This window comes from Cupressus sempervirens, chromosome 2 (assembly GCF_028749045.1).
Source record: "Cupressus sempervirens isolate cs-2001-9-10 chromosome 2, ASM2874904v1, whole genome shotgun sequence".
In the NCBI taxonomy this organism is placed as follows: Eukaryota; Viridiplantae; Streptophyta; class Pinopsida; order Cupressales; family Cupressaceae; genus Cupressus; species Cupressus sempervirens.
The window spans coordinates 98735721-98754825 of NC_143119.1; the positions used below are offsets into that span (position 1 = coordinate 98735721).

General features: G+C 36.4%; 1 protein-coding gene across 1 annotated transcript in view; it reads left to right on the forward strand.

The window, feature by feature from the left end:
• Positions 1-18460, forward strand: part of LOC149571214 (sulfhydryl oxidase 1-like) — an 85748-nt gene extending 67288 nt beyond the window's left edge. Inside the window, exons 9-12 of the mRNA XM_089812797.1 lie at positions 15691-15731; positions 17386-17532; positions 17641-17704; positions 17842-18460. Of these exons, the coding sequence (XP_089668923.1) occupies positions 15691-15731; positions 17386-17532; positions 17641-17704; positions 17842-18258 (669 nt within the window). The 3' untranslated portion in view covers positions 18259-18460. The remainder of the gene's footprint in view (positions 1-15690; positions 15732-17385; positions 17533-17640; positions 17705-17841) is intronic.
• The last annotated feature ends 645 nt before the right edge of the window (positions 18461-19105 follow it).

Below are 19105 nucleotides of genomic sequence, written 5' to 3' on the forward strand. Positions count from 1 at the left end.
ACCCATTGTCTATGGAGACGTCACTTCAAGTGTCTCGTATGCGCTTACATGTTTTTTTTTAGTGTTCCAATTTGACTGTAAAATTGTGTTTAAGATTGGATTCTGAAGGCTGGTTATTGTATTGTTGTTGTATAATGCAATAACATGTTTTTGAAGAATTTTATGAGAGTTTACTGGTTTTATATTGTTGGTTTGTAACACATTTTCATATGCTTGAATCCTGAATATTATTTTGAAAAGAACGGGTTTATATCTATTGGAGAATCTACTGGTTTCTATTGCTGTTTCGTAATACATCTCCCTATGTTTTAGTTCTAAATATATTTTTGAAAAAGAAATTGGGTCAATATCCGTTTGGGATATTTCAGATAGATAGACATAAGTATACGTACAATCATAGGTGACATCAAATAACATGATGCCGATATATACGTATATTTTGTATATGTATCAACTTTGAGTAATTATAGTTATTTGTCTCTCATTTATTCCATAATGTTGAGATATTGCCACCACCATATTGGTCATAATCTTCTTTTAAAATTTATTTTAAAGATTCATGAGGAGTTACTTTTGCTCGATGAAAGATCATGTCACTCGACTCCCCTTTCTTGTAACAGAAGTAGTGTACAGTATTATATGGGAGCATTCTGCAACCAAAGGGTGCTTCCTTGTTTTGATACCTGTCTTTTTCATAATCGTAAGAACTTTGCATTCGAGCGGAGAAACATACTCAACATTGATATACAATTCTTCTTGTTGCATATGCGACATTGATAAGCCTTCTTTCTTGTTGCACTTACGACACCATCAAACTACAAGTAATCAACGTTTTCTCAAAGTCTAGTAAGCAAGCTTAACATTGAACTCTTGGTGATGTGTTGCAATTACCATGTGAGAATCAATATTCAGATCATGCTACCATCTTCCATTGTTCTGCTTTTATATGCATTTTGTCTTTCTTTCAGACTTACTGATGTTAATGAATGTCCATACTGATGTGCTGAATCCACAATCCACACATTTGAACCACCAATATTATCTGAAGGCTTGATGAATGAATTAGAGTGAGCCATGCTATTTTCTTTTCATATTCTATTTTGTATATCGGTTGATGGATGTCATGCAGAAAGTGCAGACCCCATCAGCTGCCATTCTTTCACCTTTACTATTTTGCTTAGTAATCACAACCAAGTGTGTACGGTGTACAACAAATTTATATACATAGAGCTTGTCCTGATATTACTCAAGAGGTCTGACTTATACAGTGGTATAGTCTATATACCATGGAGATAAGATTCAAACTTGAGAAGAGAATTCTGATTACTATATTGAAATGCATTGGATTCATTGAAACCTCCCAGGATACACACCCTAGACCAAGAAAGGTCAAATATGAATGGGCGAGGAGGAGAAGGATCCTTGCAAGAACAATTGAATGTCAGTAAATCAAAGTAAATGAATAATTAAACTGTATAAGTAATATTGAGTCAGCTCATGGCAATCTAATGTTTAGATCTCGATGCCTAGTTGAGTAGTGGGATTGATACTCTAGTACCAGGATGCTCAATGGTTGGACAAGGTGTTCATTGTCTATTTCTGGGTAGGGACAGCCTTTCTTGGATGAGATTGTGTGGGGTTATCTAAGGGTGCGCTGTTGGGAAGTTAAATGCCCTTGACAATGCTTCTCCTCTCCACCAAATGCCAAGGCTTGCACAAGACAAAGATATGATTCTGCATTGAATATCTTCAGGAAATGGGTATTTTACTTCTATGATATTTGAAATTACAAGTTGAAGATATGTTAGATTGATTAATATCATTGAATCAATTTTTCCTCTTTAATGTAATTGATAAACAATTAGATCAGTTGATCTTCCAATTGAACATGAAATGCATTTGTATGCATGAGATAGGCTTACTAGATGGTTGTTATATCTGCCTTTGATTTATGTGAATAATGAATATGAACGTATCTTTTAACTATATGTTACTGCCATAGTTAGCAATAGAAGAAAAAAGGATGATACAATGGTATTTGGTGCCCTAAGTAGTATTTGTCATTATGATATAGTAGTATTTGATGCCCTAAATGGTACTTGTCATTACGATACAATGGTATAACTATTTGTGCCCTAAGTGGAATATGTGGGCTAACCTGGATTTTGTTGATGCTACCCTAGGCGGATTCCGGTTTCAAAATTTAGGGTATGGAAAACTTAAATCTTCTATCAAGATTTACTGATGACGCCTTCAATTGCTAGATATGATATCTCAGTAAAGCTGAGCATAACCATTAGTCTCTTTCTCATGAACATAACTGTTATAACTGTCTTTTCATGAATGTGAATTAGTATCTATATTTTCGATGTTATGCTAGTTGTTAGCTAAGGCCCATGAAAAGTGGATGAAAAGTGGATGTTACAAATTAATAATAAAGTGAACAGTATTAATAATTTATTATAAAGTGGCCACGGGACAAAATTAGAGTACATTAACTGGGCACCTAACCAAGGAGTTTGTAAATTGATATTATAAAGTCAATTCAAGCAATTTAATATGTCGTTAATGTGACTTAATTGAGAAACCTCTTTACTCAAGCCTCCTGAACAATTTATAAAAAGGGCAAAGTGCAGATCAATTTGATTATGCACATGCAAGTTCTCTTATTTCCTTGGAATTTGGGAATTGTGTGGGAACTAGGATTTTTCCAATTTGTCAGCATTGGAGGAGGAATTTTTTTTAATGCTCTTCAGCAATTAGAGGTGGTGAAATATTGATTGATTTTTGCAGTCAATGATGGCTTCCTTCAGGGGCCATGAATGTGCTCAAATGCATAGTTCTTAGAAGAGTTTGAATTAGTTTTTAGAAGTAACAATGACAGGGTTTGTGGTAGGTAGCCAACAATTAAGAATCACAACTTTTGATAGGGTTTGAGGAATTTCTTTGAAGCAACCAATTCATGTATGTAGCCACGTGAGTCACCAGCACAGTTTTATCAGAGTTTGGGCTTCCTTCTATTACAGAGTTGGGTTGTTTTCTGTTATCAGCATTGCATGGAATTCATGAAGCATTCTATCATACTCTTACAGGCTGCAATTAGTCTACAGGTTCCATATTTGGTTGCAATTAATTACAGATTTTATATTAGAAATAACAATGATAGGGTTTGTGGTAGACAGCCAACAATTAAGAATCACATCTTTTAATAGGGTTTGAGGAATTTCTTTGAAGCAGCCAATTCATATATGCAGCTACGCGAGTCATCATGGGCTGGTGTCAATATTCCAGGGCAGTTTTATCAGAGTTGGGGCTTCGTTCTATTACAGAGTTGGGTTGTTTTCTGTTATCAACATTGCATGGAATTCATGAAGCATTCTGTCATACTCTTACAGGCTGCAATTAGTCTCCAGGTTCCATATTTGGTTGCAAGTAATTTCAGATTTTATATTAGACATTATTATGTGTTGTGATTTCTATAAATGGAACAAGTAAAGTCTGTTGGTGAATGAATGGCTAGTGTTTCAGAACAATTTCCATACATTTGCCATTTATTTGCAAAACTAATTAAACACTTTAAAACACTATAAAAATTCAAACATTACAATAGCTACAAAAAGGTCAATTGTCAGAATGTTTAGAGATTGGGCCAACAAGGGTCATCTCATGTCCACTTGACTTGCTGTAAGAGCTTATCGCATAGGTCATCATTCTTTAAGTTAACAAAGTCGAAGTAGTTCTGAGAGATTTGAAGAATTCCTCATAGAATCCTGGTAAGATTTTTAAAACGTGATGACAACCATATCCTCTTCTTCCATCTTGTGACCAGTAATCTCTGGTTGATCTTAATGAGATGATCTTGCAAAGACATCTTGCCATTCATCATAATGAAGAACAACATATTGGTAAGGAAGAAAGCTCTGTCTTTATCTGATGTCTTGTGGAAACTCTTCAAGCAACTCAAGATCTCTGTAGTAGTTTTTCCTAGTGGCATTTTTGAAGCATATCATTGGTGACAGATAATTTAAGTAGTATTACTAAAAACAAGCTGATAAAGACAGCAACACTCAAAACTAGTGAGCATCTGCTACTTCTAGATATTCAAGTTCGTTCTGTTGAACCTTTGAGTGCCTTCCAACGTGATGTTGGGTAACAAAGCCATCCCTCCCATTATCTAGGGACACAGTAACTTTTGTCAAAAGAAGCTACTGCAAAGGCAACACCATGATTTCGTGAATAAATGTCAAGCCTTTGACATGACATGATTTTGAGAAAAAGCTCATAACGCTTTCTTTTGTGGAAAAATGATAAAAAATTCCCCAAAAATTAACAGTAAACCATGACTTTTGGGAAAAGTTGTGTAAAGCTGCCATGGAAAACCATGATTTTTGGGAAAAAATGTGAAATCCTAGTTGTAACAGTTTGTTTCAAAAGCCCATGTTTGAAGAGAATTTAGAACTCTATTGCACATTATGGAAAACATCAAAAACCTAGCTGCAAAATACCAATCACAACACTATTTGCTTTTTAAATATTTTTGTACCTGGCAAAGTCGCCATACCAGAAACTTGTAACTCACAGCCCATGAAAGCGATGCCTAGCTGGTATGTGGGAAAAAGAAGCAATAGGACTAGGTGCAATATGTAGATTCAAAAGAAATTATTGCTAAAAAGTCTTGTTGAGTGAAACAAAAACCTGCACACAACCAAAAATAGCCTAGAAACAGTCACAGTTGGCAACAAAACGTTGGACTGACCCTTGAAACTAATGCCCATAAATAGAGAGAGAAAAAGAGACGCAAGAGTGCCTAAAAAAGCTACACGATGCTTGCAATTGTGAGCAGGGCAAAAAAATGACAAGAAATGTTTGTGTGACAAGTGCGAAAATGTGGCACGTACTCAATACCAAGATCCTCTCTACTCAAATCAGTAGGTTTGACCGAAAACAACCTTCAGTCATCATTTGCAGCTTGATCTGAAAAAAATGTGAGTTGAGACTAAAAAATACAGGCTCGCAAAAAAAATGTGACCCAGAAATCCTTGAGGTTAATAAACAGACTTTAATTTTATAATTTTTTTTAGGATACTGTAAAAAATGCAGGCTCGAAGAAATTTCTAGGATACTGTAAAAATACTTTCAGAAATAAATTCCAGGTATTGTATCCAAGAATCTTAAAAGTTTGCCAACTACCTACCTTTACTGTGATACCATGAAATGATAATTGATTGTTGTATATTTAATAAATAAAAAGAATACTCCTTATAAAGACTATTGCAAGAAGATCTATCCATAGTGGAACAATCAAGTACTAAATAGTAAAGACAAAAGAAAGCTTTTAAACTGACTGACTGACTTACTCAAATAGAAAGTTACTAACTAAACTAAGTAGATGACTTAAACGACCATTATAAGCTAAATATAATAATATTACAATAATGCCACTAAAAGTAAATATTTTTCCTAAACCTGTCATGGAGTACTATTATCCTCGTTTCAACCTTCAGAAAAATTTAGTTAATCTGCCTTAATTGAATTACAAATCCGTTGTTGATCATATCTTTTCCATTCACACATTGTTTGGGTAAGATGGAATCTTGTATTTCAATTCCATCTTTCTCTCTTCATTTGATTAGGTCCCAAATTGCAAGTTCTTTCGTTTTCAAACTTAGTAAAAGTTTGATTTCTTAATATAGTTCTCGTGCACACCAGTTTTCTTGAATGACATGTAAAATGCCAATTGAATTACTTTCAAATGCTAGACTTGTATTTTGTTAAACTGAAGGGTACCAAGAACTTGATTATGTGAAACTGGTGTTCATAAAAACCTTTTTGGCTCTGAAGGCAGTCTTGAGAACCATCTCAGTGTCAAAACAATTAACTGTAACTTCATCATCATTCTTTGAAGACATTTTGGAAATTAGACAGTTGTGAAAATTCATTTAGCTTTTGAAGGTGCTTCAAGAACCATGCAAGTTCTTGAAGGCAAAATGATCTCCAAAATGGTTGAAGCAGAAAACAAAAAACTCACTTCTTTTTCTGCTTTCATTGGTTTCTAGAACCTCATCCTTGAATAAATGTTTAGTTCCAGGAACCAACTTAATGACAAAATTGTTTGCTTTGAAATAAGACAGATTTTTCTTTGAAGAAAATAATGGTTTGTGGAAGTTCGAGTGCTTCCACTGTATTTCCAGGAGTCATATAATTTTGTCAAGCAATTCAATTGTGTAAGATTTCTGGATGAAAATACAGTGACACAGAGCACTTAATAGCTTGAAGTAATGTGTTTTCTTATGAGCTCGGAAATCTTGAAAAACATATGAACAAGTATTTTGAAAGGTTTTCACAAGCTTCACATAATCTGAAGTGAAGCCAGTTGAGTCAGAAAAGGCATGTATTTTATTGAATGCCTTTTATCACTCTTCATTGCCAACAATCTATTTAACTAATCTGTAAGTTGAGTGCATTGTTTACTACACTCATCACAGTTACACTCATCACGGTTCCTACTGCTCAAATTGTTGGTTCACACCTCATTAACAAGGTACATGCTTTCATCTCCATTGCCTCTTTTTTCATGGATTCCCATTCATTAAATAATGTGTTTATTGCCAAAGAATTGCTCACCTCTCAAAACAGGCTGTAGTTGGTTTATTTTTCCAATAATTTGCCATTTCCACAGTGAATTTGTTGTCCAATACCATTGGTACCAATTAATCGTCAAAGTGGTCCATGGCTTGATATCATCTCACTCACCCACTCAATCAAATATTTACAACCTGTTCCCAATTGTTTAGAGTTGAACTATTTTCTGATTTAACCTGACAAAATTATCTTTCCTTGTGCAAAGACTTCTGATTTCTGAACTGGCAGAAATGAGATATAAGTATCACCTTTAATTGAGGGAAGAGATTAAGCATACAAAATTAAAGTCCCTTACAAAAAGCCTTTTCCTCCATGTGGATATGTTCAAGATGATCATGTGATAATGGATGGGATGTTGGTGCTTAAACTAGAAACATAGCATCACATTCATGAAGTGTGTAGTTAAAATCATTCATATGATGAGGTATTTAGTATTCATAAATCTGAGGGATGTATGATTAAGGGCTAAGATCAATTGAGAAAATTGCTTGATATATCAATTGTTGTCGCTGCTGGCATGATGTATTTTTATATCTGTTACTGCTGTCATGATCAATTTAATTGCTATAATATGTTGTCATGATACGTTTATTTTTGCTGTTATAATGCTGTCATAAAACGTTAACAATCTTTTTTTAATGGTATGAATGAGTTTTTAAAAAACATTTCTAAATTTTTCTTTCCAATAGGGATTGGTGAGGGTTACGTCTTCTAATGTCTCATTGTCCCCAAAATACCTCAGGTGAAGGGAATGGGGGTTTGAGAGGTGGGGATCCATATTTTTTTTAACTCATGTGAATTGAATATTCTAAATAACAAAATTCATGATATTACCAGTTTCCTCAAATTTAAGAGCTTAAACTTTTAAACTCAAACCACACTCAGAAATTCATAGGATCATCTGCTTTAAAATAATTCTAAAAAAGCTCAGCAGCACCCACAGTTTTTTTAAAGTAAGCCCCCTCCATGGCACCACATTCTAAATTAGATTCGTATCTATCCATAATGAAGCAAGATTTTGATAGCACGAGGGTGGCTGTAATAAGATGCTTCAGTAATTTGAGAAAAATGAGCAAAAGATAATGCTAAAGCTTTATGCACGCTTATCAAGTCTCTATCTAATAAAATCTGTGGAGGTCTAACAAAGTCTTGTCCACTTTTTTTGATCGGTGATATTGCTTTTGACTGGAGCTTTGAACCAGAGGGGTCACAGTTTAGGGACCCCATCCCCATCATTGCATTGTAAGTACTTCGGTATGGATATCTTGCTAGATTTGATTCATGTGGTAGCTTCAATATTCACTCATTTGTCTGCCGAGCACATAACAACGAATCACGTTATGTCTCCCATCTTTTTGTTGTTCACGTGAATACATCAACACCTAACTTTATATCACAGCTGGCATGTCACCTTATGTCTCACATTCATGTGCATATCGTATGAAATCCTTATTTCTCCAGCTGCACACCCCCTGCCACGGTGACTGTCCAATACCTCCAGCGGCAGTGACCCCTCCTTGTACCTCCCTGGTTATTACCTTATCTCTCAATCTGCTGTAACAACCCTCAACTGGTTATAGCTTAGACAAACATTAAATTCCTCCACTAATCAATTGTTCAACTTTCTGTCAAATGCTTAGCAAGCAAACTCAATATCACTGCGATGATAAGTTCTGTATTGTGAGCTTATTGCTCCTATATGTTGAATTACCCAACAGCTTGAAATACTGAAATTATGATTGGAATATTAACTATGCAAACAACCAAATTTTTAATGAATTCCAACGCTAAGAATTAACTTAACAGTCATCATCACACTTCCAAATATCAAACTCAATTACTCACTTATTATATTGAATTCCATAAACTTCTACATGAGAGTAACAAATATATTGAACCTGTACTCCAATTAGATTTGCAGCATAGATACACACATGAATACCAACCAATAATGTTGCCAAGCTGATGACCTAAGTCTTAGACAACAACTGTTCTCTTTGCTAATTCTCACGATACAGTATGTGTGCAAGAAACAGAAGTTCGCAGGCTTCCAATGCTGAATGCAGACCTCAAGAGGAAAATCACAGGCCTCACACAGATAACTGCAGGCCTCAAATAGGTGAACACAGGTCTTCAATAATTAGTTTGCAGCAATCAGTATGGCCAAACGCTGCCCAGAAATGAAACGGCAGCCACCGACATTGCACACTGCATCCCAATTTGTAATTGCAAGGGCACACACAGAATTTACACAATGTCTCCCACCAATATAATGAAGAACATGATCCAACTTCAAGAAGCCACCACAATTTCTTATATCTCAGCAACAACAAAATCTCCCAGCCACAGACAAATACAGTAAGGAGATTCAATTAAAATAACCAAATCACTATATTTCAGCAGTGATTCAATACAATTTGTTGAACTAATTCACAATACCTCAGCTATGAATCACCAGACACTTCTCAATTGGAAACCCTTATACTGCAAGTGCAAAGAAAACATCAAATTCATAAACACTTCATAGACAACTAAAGCAAATAATCAATCAGATGCCTTTCCCATCAAATGGGCTCATATTTATAATCTCGAAATGGCACCAATTCCCCAAATGTAATTCCACTTAAGAAGCTTCCTCAACACAACATCATTTTATAACATTAAATATATTAAAGTGCTATATAATATAATATATTAATTTCTTTTGTCTCCCAAAAATGACCTTTTCCACCATTACATACTATTTTGATGCACAAGGCCACTATTTCTTGTGCCTATGATTTAAAACTTTTCAATTCGATTCCTACGAGATATGATACTGAGGTGACCAACATACAACACCAACAAAAATAGCAACCTCGGCATATTTAGATGAATAATAATAATAATTCACCCATTTTATGAAAATGACTAAAGAGGCACCAGAATCGAAATTTGACAACACTAGAGTGATTCTGATGAAGAAAGATGAATGAACTTGATAGGGTGACTTACTTTAAATAGACGCCCCCTCCAAGATTCTTGGAGCCCAAACTAAAAGCTTAAAATAAAAAGTGAGAGCATCACTCAACTTCTCTAATTCAACTAAGCTCATAGGAACCAATAGTCGACTTACTATAAATAGTAAGTCCCTAAAAGTGGAGTTAAAACTCACTATAGGCTGCTGGAAAGCCTATAACCCCACAACTGAGACCCTCTAATCCCACTATCAACTCATGAGGGTCGCAATGATGAATTGACCAATCCAACTGCAAGTACCTGCTAAAAATGGGGACATTGCAGTCCTCCCTCCCTAAGATTGCTTGACCCCAAGCAATCTTGGAGCAAAATGAACATCACAGTCCAACTGGATCCTAAGAGTAGAATTGTGTACTATCCCTGTTGTGTCAACTCCTATAGCACCAACATCCAAAAAATTGATATCAGTGATAACATCATCCAGAAACTAGCTGTTGGTACTAATGGAGGCAACCACCCATAAGAACTCAAACTAACTAAAATACCGACTCTATCAACACTTGAGTCCCTATCAAACTGAAACTCACACCCAACAACATTGTAGGGATGATAACAACCATAGGTACTTGAATCCCTATCAACAACTCCAACCACAAATAAATTGTCCTAGGTGTGATGACATTGTAGGTTGTCTAAATTTGCAGTTGTTGATCCCATTTACAGAATATGGTGCTAACTCAACCCGAAATGGATGGTATGAAACTGGAACCAACCCACACCAACTTAAAACCAAATCCTCTACTTGTGGGTCAAAAGAGAAGTGATGAGCACTCCTCACAGTGTAATGCCGATAAAAACTCCCAATCTCAATCGAAGGCTCATTAGCATCACTTTGGGAATTAGGATACAACTCCAGTCTCTGACTTCGAACTACTGGCTGGGCAAAATCTAGGCAACCCTCTCAGTAAATCCAACCTCAAAATCCCTATTGGGAAGCATTGTAGCCAAGGTCTCTACAATCTTCCTTGCCAATCGCCATATAATATGAGAGCATGGAATGACAATACCCTTAGATACTCTGTAATGAATCCTCCCACAAATCCGAACTCTCAAGCAAATATGTCATGAATGACTTAGTACAAAAGAAATATAAGTGGAAGCATCAACTTGCTCCCCTGCAATCCACAACTGATCCCTCAAAAGTGTGGCACAACAAGAATCACACTGCAGTCCTCAACTGATGCTCTCACCTCATTCACACCTATTGCATCCATATCGTGGGCGGATGTGACTGCTACATCATCATGCCCCTCATCCCCAATTGTGGAAGCAAACTCGCCACCAACCACAATATGAAATTGTACATGGTTTGGGACTGGTGTTGACTAAACCTACTCCAACTCCATGATAACCTCATCCAGTCGTGATTGTGATTCTTGAAGAGTCAATTGAGTACATTGAAGAGAGTCTAGAGTCACCTCAAGGTCCCGAGTGAGCTCAACCACCTCCTCTTTCCCTAACAATGCCTCATAAAAGGTGCTACCCCACTCTAAACAGTAATCCCTGTTAGCAACTAATTGTGAGTAGTTATGCTTCAAGATCTTGACAACCCCTCGAAGCTTGTGATTCTCTACAAGAGAAAGACCACTATCACTGTGATCATTTGAGATAGGAACACCCCAACTAGATGCAACTAACATCTGACGAATAACATCACCATGCTCAAGAGTTGAAGAAGTAAGTATCACTTACTTTTAGCTGACTAGTCACATGATGCCTATGTAACCCTTGCCTCCTATGCAACCTCATTACCTCACTATTTGCACTGTGATAGGAAATTGAATTAGAGCTGTGAACCACAAGATCACTCTCTACATGTGTGTTGCCGTCTGTGCACACATCTACAATCGAGATAGAACTACTCGGTACCTCTTCCAACTCATGAAGAAGAGGAAGCTCTAGCTATATCAATCTCCTCGCATGTCTTTGCTTCCTACTTAATAGAAAGTACCTGTAAATCCTGATCCTGGGATGCATCCAAAACCTCCTTGGAGTCATTGCCTAATATCTTGCAAGGGATGTCATACTTAGTGCAAAAAATCCTCAGAGGTATCCATACCATCTATATCCACATATCCTAACAGACGCACAAGTGCTATCACTTGACGCTGCACACACGACTCAATGTCAAACTTTGAATTAATAATGCTAGAGTATGATCCAATGCCCATTGACTCTGTTGTAACACTCATATTACCAACATCACGACTAGGTGATTCCCTACATGCATCGCTCCCACTTGAGGAGGCAGCTGCCTCCTGCACTAGAGCAACACTACAGCAACTGACATATAAATCTCCAATAACAATCACCTCCTTGAGAGAGTCTGAACAATCAATGGTAACTACTACCCCAATAGCCCCTACACTATCTGCAATGACAACTCTAGAATCCTAAACCTGGTGAAGCGTAGTGCTGTCGTTTGCAAAGGGCCCCTACACATCCACGTCTCTATGTGGAATGTCCATCTTCAAAACTATGGATAGGACTACTAGGTGCTGTATTGAATATAGGTACATCTGCATCATGGACACCTGTCGGGGAAAACTCAAGCCTCCTTTCTTGCAATCTTGACGCCGGCCTTCTAAATGTGGAAACCATATACCTCTCTGCTCTATCAACTATCACTGGATTTGACAACCTCACCCCCAACCTCTTCTGATGAAGCTTAAGTTTTTCCATACTCTCCCACAAAGCATTCATTTTCCTACCAAACTCCTCACTACTCCAATAGCGTTTAGAACTACCTGTCCTCCTATGTCTATCCATGGCTCGAAAATGCTAGAGTGCTGGTCAGTTTATATGCAACAGCAGATTTGAAATAATTAATTATTTCCTACCCCATAAGATGGTAGGAAACTGCTCTGATACCATTGTGACAACCCTCAACTGGTTATAGCTTAGACAAACATTAAATTCCTCCACAAATCAATTGTTTGACATTCCATCAAGCACTTGGCAAGCAAAATGTCACCTTTGATAATAAGTTTTGTATTGTGAGCTTATTGTTTTTACATTTGAAACCTATATGTTGAATTTTCCAACAACTTGAAATATTGAAATCATTATTGGAATATTAACTATTCAAAAACCAAATTTTCAATGAATTCCAACACTGAGAATTGACTTAACAGTTATCATCACACTTACAAAATATCAAACTCAATTACTCATTATATTGATTTCCATAAACTTCTACATGAGAGTAACAAATATATTGAACTTGTACGCCAACTCGATTTGCAGCAGAGATACACACATGAATACCAACCGATAATTTTGCCAAGCTGATGGCCTAGATGTTATACAACAACTGGTCTCTTTGCTAATTTCTACGTTTTAGTATGTGTGCAAGAAACATAAGTTTGTAGGCTTCCAATGCTGAACGTAGACTTCAAGAGGAAGATCACAGGCCTCACACAGATAATTGCAGGCCTCAAATAGGTGAACGCAGGTCTCTAATAATTAGTTTGCAACAATCAGTATGGCCAAATGCTGCCTAGAAATGAAACGGCAGCCACCAACATTGCAGTCCGCACCCCAATTTGTAATTGCAAGGGCACACATAATTTACACAATGTCTCCCACCAATATAATGAAGAACATGATCCAACTTCTATTTACTTTTCAATCACAGTCGCCACAGTCAAGAAGTTACCACAATTTCTTATATCTCTGCAAAAACAAAATCTCCTAGCCATAGACAAATACAGTAAGGAGATTCAACTAAATTAATCAAATCAATGTACTTCAGCAGTGATTCAATACAATTCTTAGAACTGATTCACGATACTCAGCTGTGAATGACAGGGTACTTTTCAGTTCCAAACCCTTATACTTCAGCAAGGGCAAAGGAAACATCAAATTCAGAAACACTCAACAGAATAGAAGCAAATAATCAATCAAATGCCTTTCTCCTCAAATGGGCTCATATTTATAATCTCCAAATGACACTAGTTTGCCAAATGTAATTCCACTTAAGAAGATTTTTCAACACAACATCATTTTATAACATTAAATATTTTAAAGTGTCATATAATATAATATATTAATTTTTTATGGCTCCCAAATATTACCTTTTCCACCATAACATAATATTCTGACACACAAGGCCACTATTTCTTGTGGCCACAATTTAAAACATTTCAACCTGGTTCCAATAAGCTATGATACCTGAGGTGACTAACATACAACACCAAAAAAAATAACAACCTCAACATATTTAGATGAATAATAATAATCCACCCATCTTGCGAGAATGACTGAAGAAGCAACAGGATTGAAATCTGACGACACTGGAGTGATTCTGATGAAGAAAGATGATGACTGAACTTGATAGAGTGACTTACTATAAATAAATGCCCCCTCCAAGATTCTTGGAGCCCAAGCTAGAAGCCCGAAATAAAAACTGAGAGCATCACTCAACTTTTCTAACTCAACTGAGCTCATTTGTACGAATAGTAAGTCTCTTAGAATGGAGCCAAAACTTACCAGAGGCCATTGGTAAGCCTATAACCCCACAATTGAAACTCTCAAATCCCACTCTTTGCTTGCGAGGGTCGTGATGATGAACTGACCGATCCAACTGCAAGAATCTGCTAAAAATGAGGACATTACATCTGGTGAGTGTATCTTTCCACCAACCCATAATGGGAACACCACCAACTCTGATTGCAACACCATCAACAACACCCTGTCAGCATCTGCGTGCACAGCCTATGCAGACACCTTGTCAAATTATACTTAACAACCTGTGGGAGGATGGATGGAATAACAGTTTTGAACAGCACACAAACTCTATTGATATCTGCAGACTGTGAATGGCCTGGGCAAGGACTCAAACCTGGGCTTCTGTGTCCAAATGGCCTTTGCAATGGCAAGTTTGCCATTGCACTGTGGCGTCAACCCTCTTGTGCGCCTTATTAAAGATGACTGATGGGATAAGTCTAGAGCAGTTAGAATCCCATTTATATGATCTCAATAATAGCACGAAAATCATTGGAAATGGATTCCTTGAATGAAATTTGGTTGAACCTCAAACTGTATGATTTAAAATAAGAACAAAAAATCATTAAAGGCTAATGACCCTTGAATGAAATGGAATGAGGAGCTGACGAGTAAGCAAGCTGGGAGCCTCAGATGGTGAGGTGCTTCTGCTTAAACATAATTGAGGGATTAAGGTTAAAGCAGCTAAACTCTATTTATAAGATCAAAATACAAGCACAAGTGGTTATGTAAGGGATATCAATTAAATGGAACAGAAAAAACAATAGTTGAGACTCTGGAAAGTACATCTGCTTTCTGGTTATAACTGGAGTGGTATGCCGTACGCCAGCTTATGATAGCACTTTGTAGCCCATGTCATATTCCCACTAAAAGCTTGTACGACCTTCAAGGTTACCTGTACCTGTGATGAAAAGATAGGTAGATAGAGAAACTGGGTGAGAGCCAACTTGCTATGAAACTTGGCAAAATAATCCTGTTAACTTTGGGAGAGTTTGTGATCCACAGTTGTGTTTTTATGTGCATAAGAGAAATAATTTCGCATGGCAAGCTATTCTGGTGAAAAACTGAATGTGCTATTATCCCTTTCTTTGCTTGTGCAGAATGAAAAAGTAAGCCAACTGACAGGCAGCGGAGTCTTTCTTGATTGATCTGATGGATTGTTTCCATTATTTGCTGCTTCATAGCCTTGACATTTTGTTTTTCTTCCAAACTAAATATGGCAATCCAAAGTTCACTGTTTAGATGTTTGAGAATATAGGATTGTGTTCTTTCTCACTAATGTGTTTTCTGCATGCATTCTCAACCTGTGTGCTCTTCAAACCCTCTAGTCAGCCACAAATAGCACTTCTTAGAAATGTTACATTAGAATTCAAGTGTTTTTCCAGCTATTTTGGTTTGGTTATATAATGTTCTGCTATTCTGTTTTTTGTTTGTTAAACTTAAGCATTAGCTGAACTTTAAACAATGATAATTATTGGTCATATTCTTACTGTAGGCTTTCATCTGACCACTCTTTTCTCACAGATCTTTTGCCGTGGCAGCAAAAATGAAACTCGAGGATTTAGGTATGCTTATTGGTTTTTGATTGGCATTAGTATAATCTTACTGATGGACATCTATAATATTGAAAGAAATGAGCTTATTTGCAAATTAGTAATATTTGCCACAACAATTTTTACTTCCAAATTTCTTAAGGTTTGGGGAATATGTTAAGGTATGGAAGTTTGAGTCTTAATGGTTCTTGATTATAGATTACATTTTTACTGAGTTGATAAGCACACACTGAGAGAATATGTAGGTTACAACATATGCCAATCTTAAAACTTTAATAAGTTGAGAATTTTGATGTACACTTTTCACTCAACTTGCTCGTCCCATCTCCTTGGCAGATCCTATGCCCACCATTTTAGAGGTCACAGAACCTTAGATGGTAGCGTAAATCTTCTGATTTTGTTCTTCAGGATTTTCACCAGGAAATGAGGTCCCTGACCTCAGAAATTCTGATCTGGATCCCAGAAGTGATTTGGAATTGAACATACTAAATTGATAAATGTGGTAAATGTGGTACTGGAAGAAGGAAGCATTACAGCAGTTGGGGCTAAAGATATTTGCAGAACTGGATTTGAAATAAATAGAACAAAATGTTAGAAACCCATTTGCCAGCACAAAGAGAAGATGATTTAAATGTGAACTGTATGTATTAATATAATCTTTATAAATTAGGAGTAATAATACGGCAGCTCTAGTAAAGAGCTGAATCTTAATAGGCCTAAATTTGGTGCAATTTGATGACCCAGGTGTTGGGTATTGTAAAAAAGTTATGGAAATAAGAACATCACCAAACAATTTCAGACTAAGACTAGTTATATATTGAAAGCTACAGAGTACAAATGAACCTGGGGGTGGTTGACACAGTTTTGAGAAACATTCAGAATTCTGATATAGATCAATGGATCATGTGTTAGTGCTATTGTAGGACAGTAGTTCCATCCTTTGCCCCAAAATTTGCTCAAATGTTCAGATTTGTTAGTTGTATCGTAGATACCAGATCCATTGAGTTTAGGTGTCTGATAGGGTCAAAAAATGACAACTTGTGATATGATATGAAAATCTAATATAAATTAATGATTGTATGCAAGTAAAATAGAAAAAACCAGGAAGTTCAAACCCAAATATAATAAAAAATAATAATGTAGAAAATGAGCTTGTGTGCAAGTTAGAAAATGCACCGAGGAAGGTGGAAGTTATAGGATTGATAATTTTGCAGAAACAATTGTGGTGGTCCCAAGGTGGGAGGCCGGTTTACTGACCTAGGGCAAATACATTAGTACTGGTGTAGGGGCACATTTGTTTAGGCTCAGAATCTTTAAAACTTCAGGGTTGGTTTGTTTTAAGGTTCTGATCATTTCATATAACTGTCTTTGACTCCTTGGAAAAGTAGTTGCTTAGACTGAGATAAAGCAAGTAAATAACTCAATGACACAAGAAAGGAGAGATTGCTTACCCTAGAGAAATCCAAGGTGGGAATAGTTCAGAAGAGCCTTAAGTTATTCTTTGGCTATCAATGAAAAAGTATAACCGATCATCTCAGTTAAGTGAATAATGATTATTATTTAGGATCCAATTATACCATATGGTCAGTTTGTAGAGTGGTAATGATTCTATGTAGTAGAACAATAGTTTTGTTGCATTACACTTATTATACTTTGGATTCTGCAGTTGTGGCCTCTGGCTTCTTTTCCATTCTTTGTCAGTAAGGATTGAAGATGGTGAGAGTATGGCTACTTTTACTGCAATATGTGACCTTGTTCATAATTTTTTCATCTGCGAGGAGTGTCGCCAACATTTCTCTGAGATGTGTTCCAGGTTTGATGAAATCACTGTTGGATCATTTTGTGCTTTGTTTTCTGCATATATTAAGAATGTGTGCTAATGCAAAGTGTTCTGATACTGTGGATGGTAATGAATTATCAGGGTTCGAGAGCCTATGAAATCTCGCAATGAGTTTGTTCTTTGGCTTTGGCGTGCACACAATGAGGTGATTGTTTGGCATCTGTAAACCATTGATAAGGGACAGCTTCATTAATTGCATGAGCTTACTGTTCTGTGTGCCACTTTATTTTCTATCTAGATAGCATGATTTAAGGGCAATATGTGTTCATTACTATTTTTCAGGTTAATCAGAGGTTAATTGTTGAAGAAGCTTCTCTAGGAACTGGTGATCCAAAATTTCCAAAGATGGTATGGCCGCCAAAGCAGCTCTGTGCATCATGTTGGATCTCTAGCAAGAAATACAATAACACACATGTTGATGTTAATTGGAATAATACAGCAGTGTACCATTTTCTTCTTGATTTTTATGGCCGGAACATTAAATTTCCTTTATCAGATAAAGATCAAACTGCAAATTCTAAACAGCAACTAAATCTTGGTGAGGACATAACTCCTAGTAATGCTGTAGCAGTACCTATTGGTGCTGCCGTTGCAATTGCCATTGCCAGCTGTGGATTTGGTGCGGTTGCATGTTTCTGGAGAACGCAGCAAAAGAAGCGTAAGCATCCAAATCAATTCCACACCTTCAAGCACATATGATTTGATTAAGATCCTTGCTGCAGCCTGCTTGTATCTTTATCAAGCAGAAGCTTATCAAACTCAAGAAAAAATGTGAGTTTGCCCAATGAGGAATCCAACAGCTAATGTGCACAATTTTGCGCAGATCAGTATTCAATTGTTATGTTGTGAAAATTTAAAAAGGAAATGCAGATATTTAATTAATATTTGTTCATTGTTGTAATGTTTTTTGATATTGCATTCAGATGCGTTGTTATCATGATGGAAGTTTATCTTCTTAAGTCATCTTAGGCAACACTTGTATTCTTTTCTAATGTCAACGGCATTTGTGATTGTGGAATGGCACAAATAATTTTCAGTATGTGTCTCCACTATAGCTCACTGTCTTGCTTAGTTTCAAAATATGTTTGCTGAAATGTATTTGATGTTATACACAGATTTTAGGCCTCTATTTTATAGCCAAATCCAAAACAATTTTCTGCTGAAAAACTAGACGGGTACCAACCTAAATTGCAGGTTTTTCTTTCTTTAATTTCTGGCAATTGATTACTTATTTTGTAGATTCATGCTAGAATAATTTCATACATCATTCTTTCAATACCTTTAAATAAGATAATAATTCCACAAGAGTTTTTGGTTGGGATACACAATGCTGAGAGCAGGGTATGAATGCCAGGCAGATAGATTCCAGGCTAATATTAATGTAGCTTATTCATTACAGGATAAGAAATTTAAACAAGCTGAGGGAAAGCCAGGATCTAAAAGGGAAAAATTGGATGGGAGAACTGATGCATGAGACAAATGACAATTTGAGGTATTGCAGATTCTGCTTCATCTAGGAATATGAATTATGATTACATGTATAGAC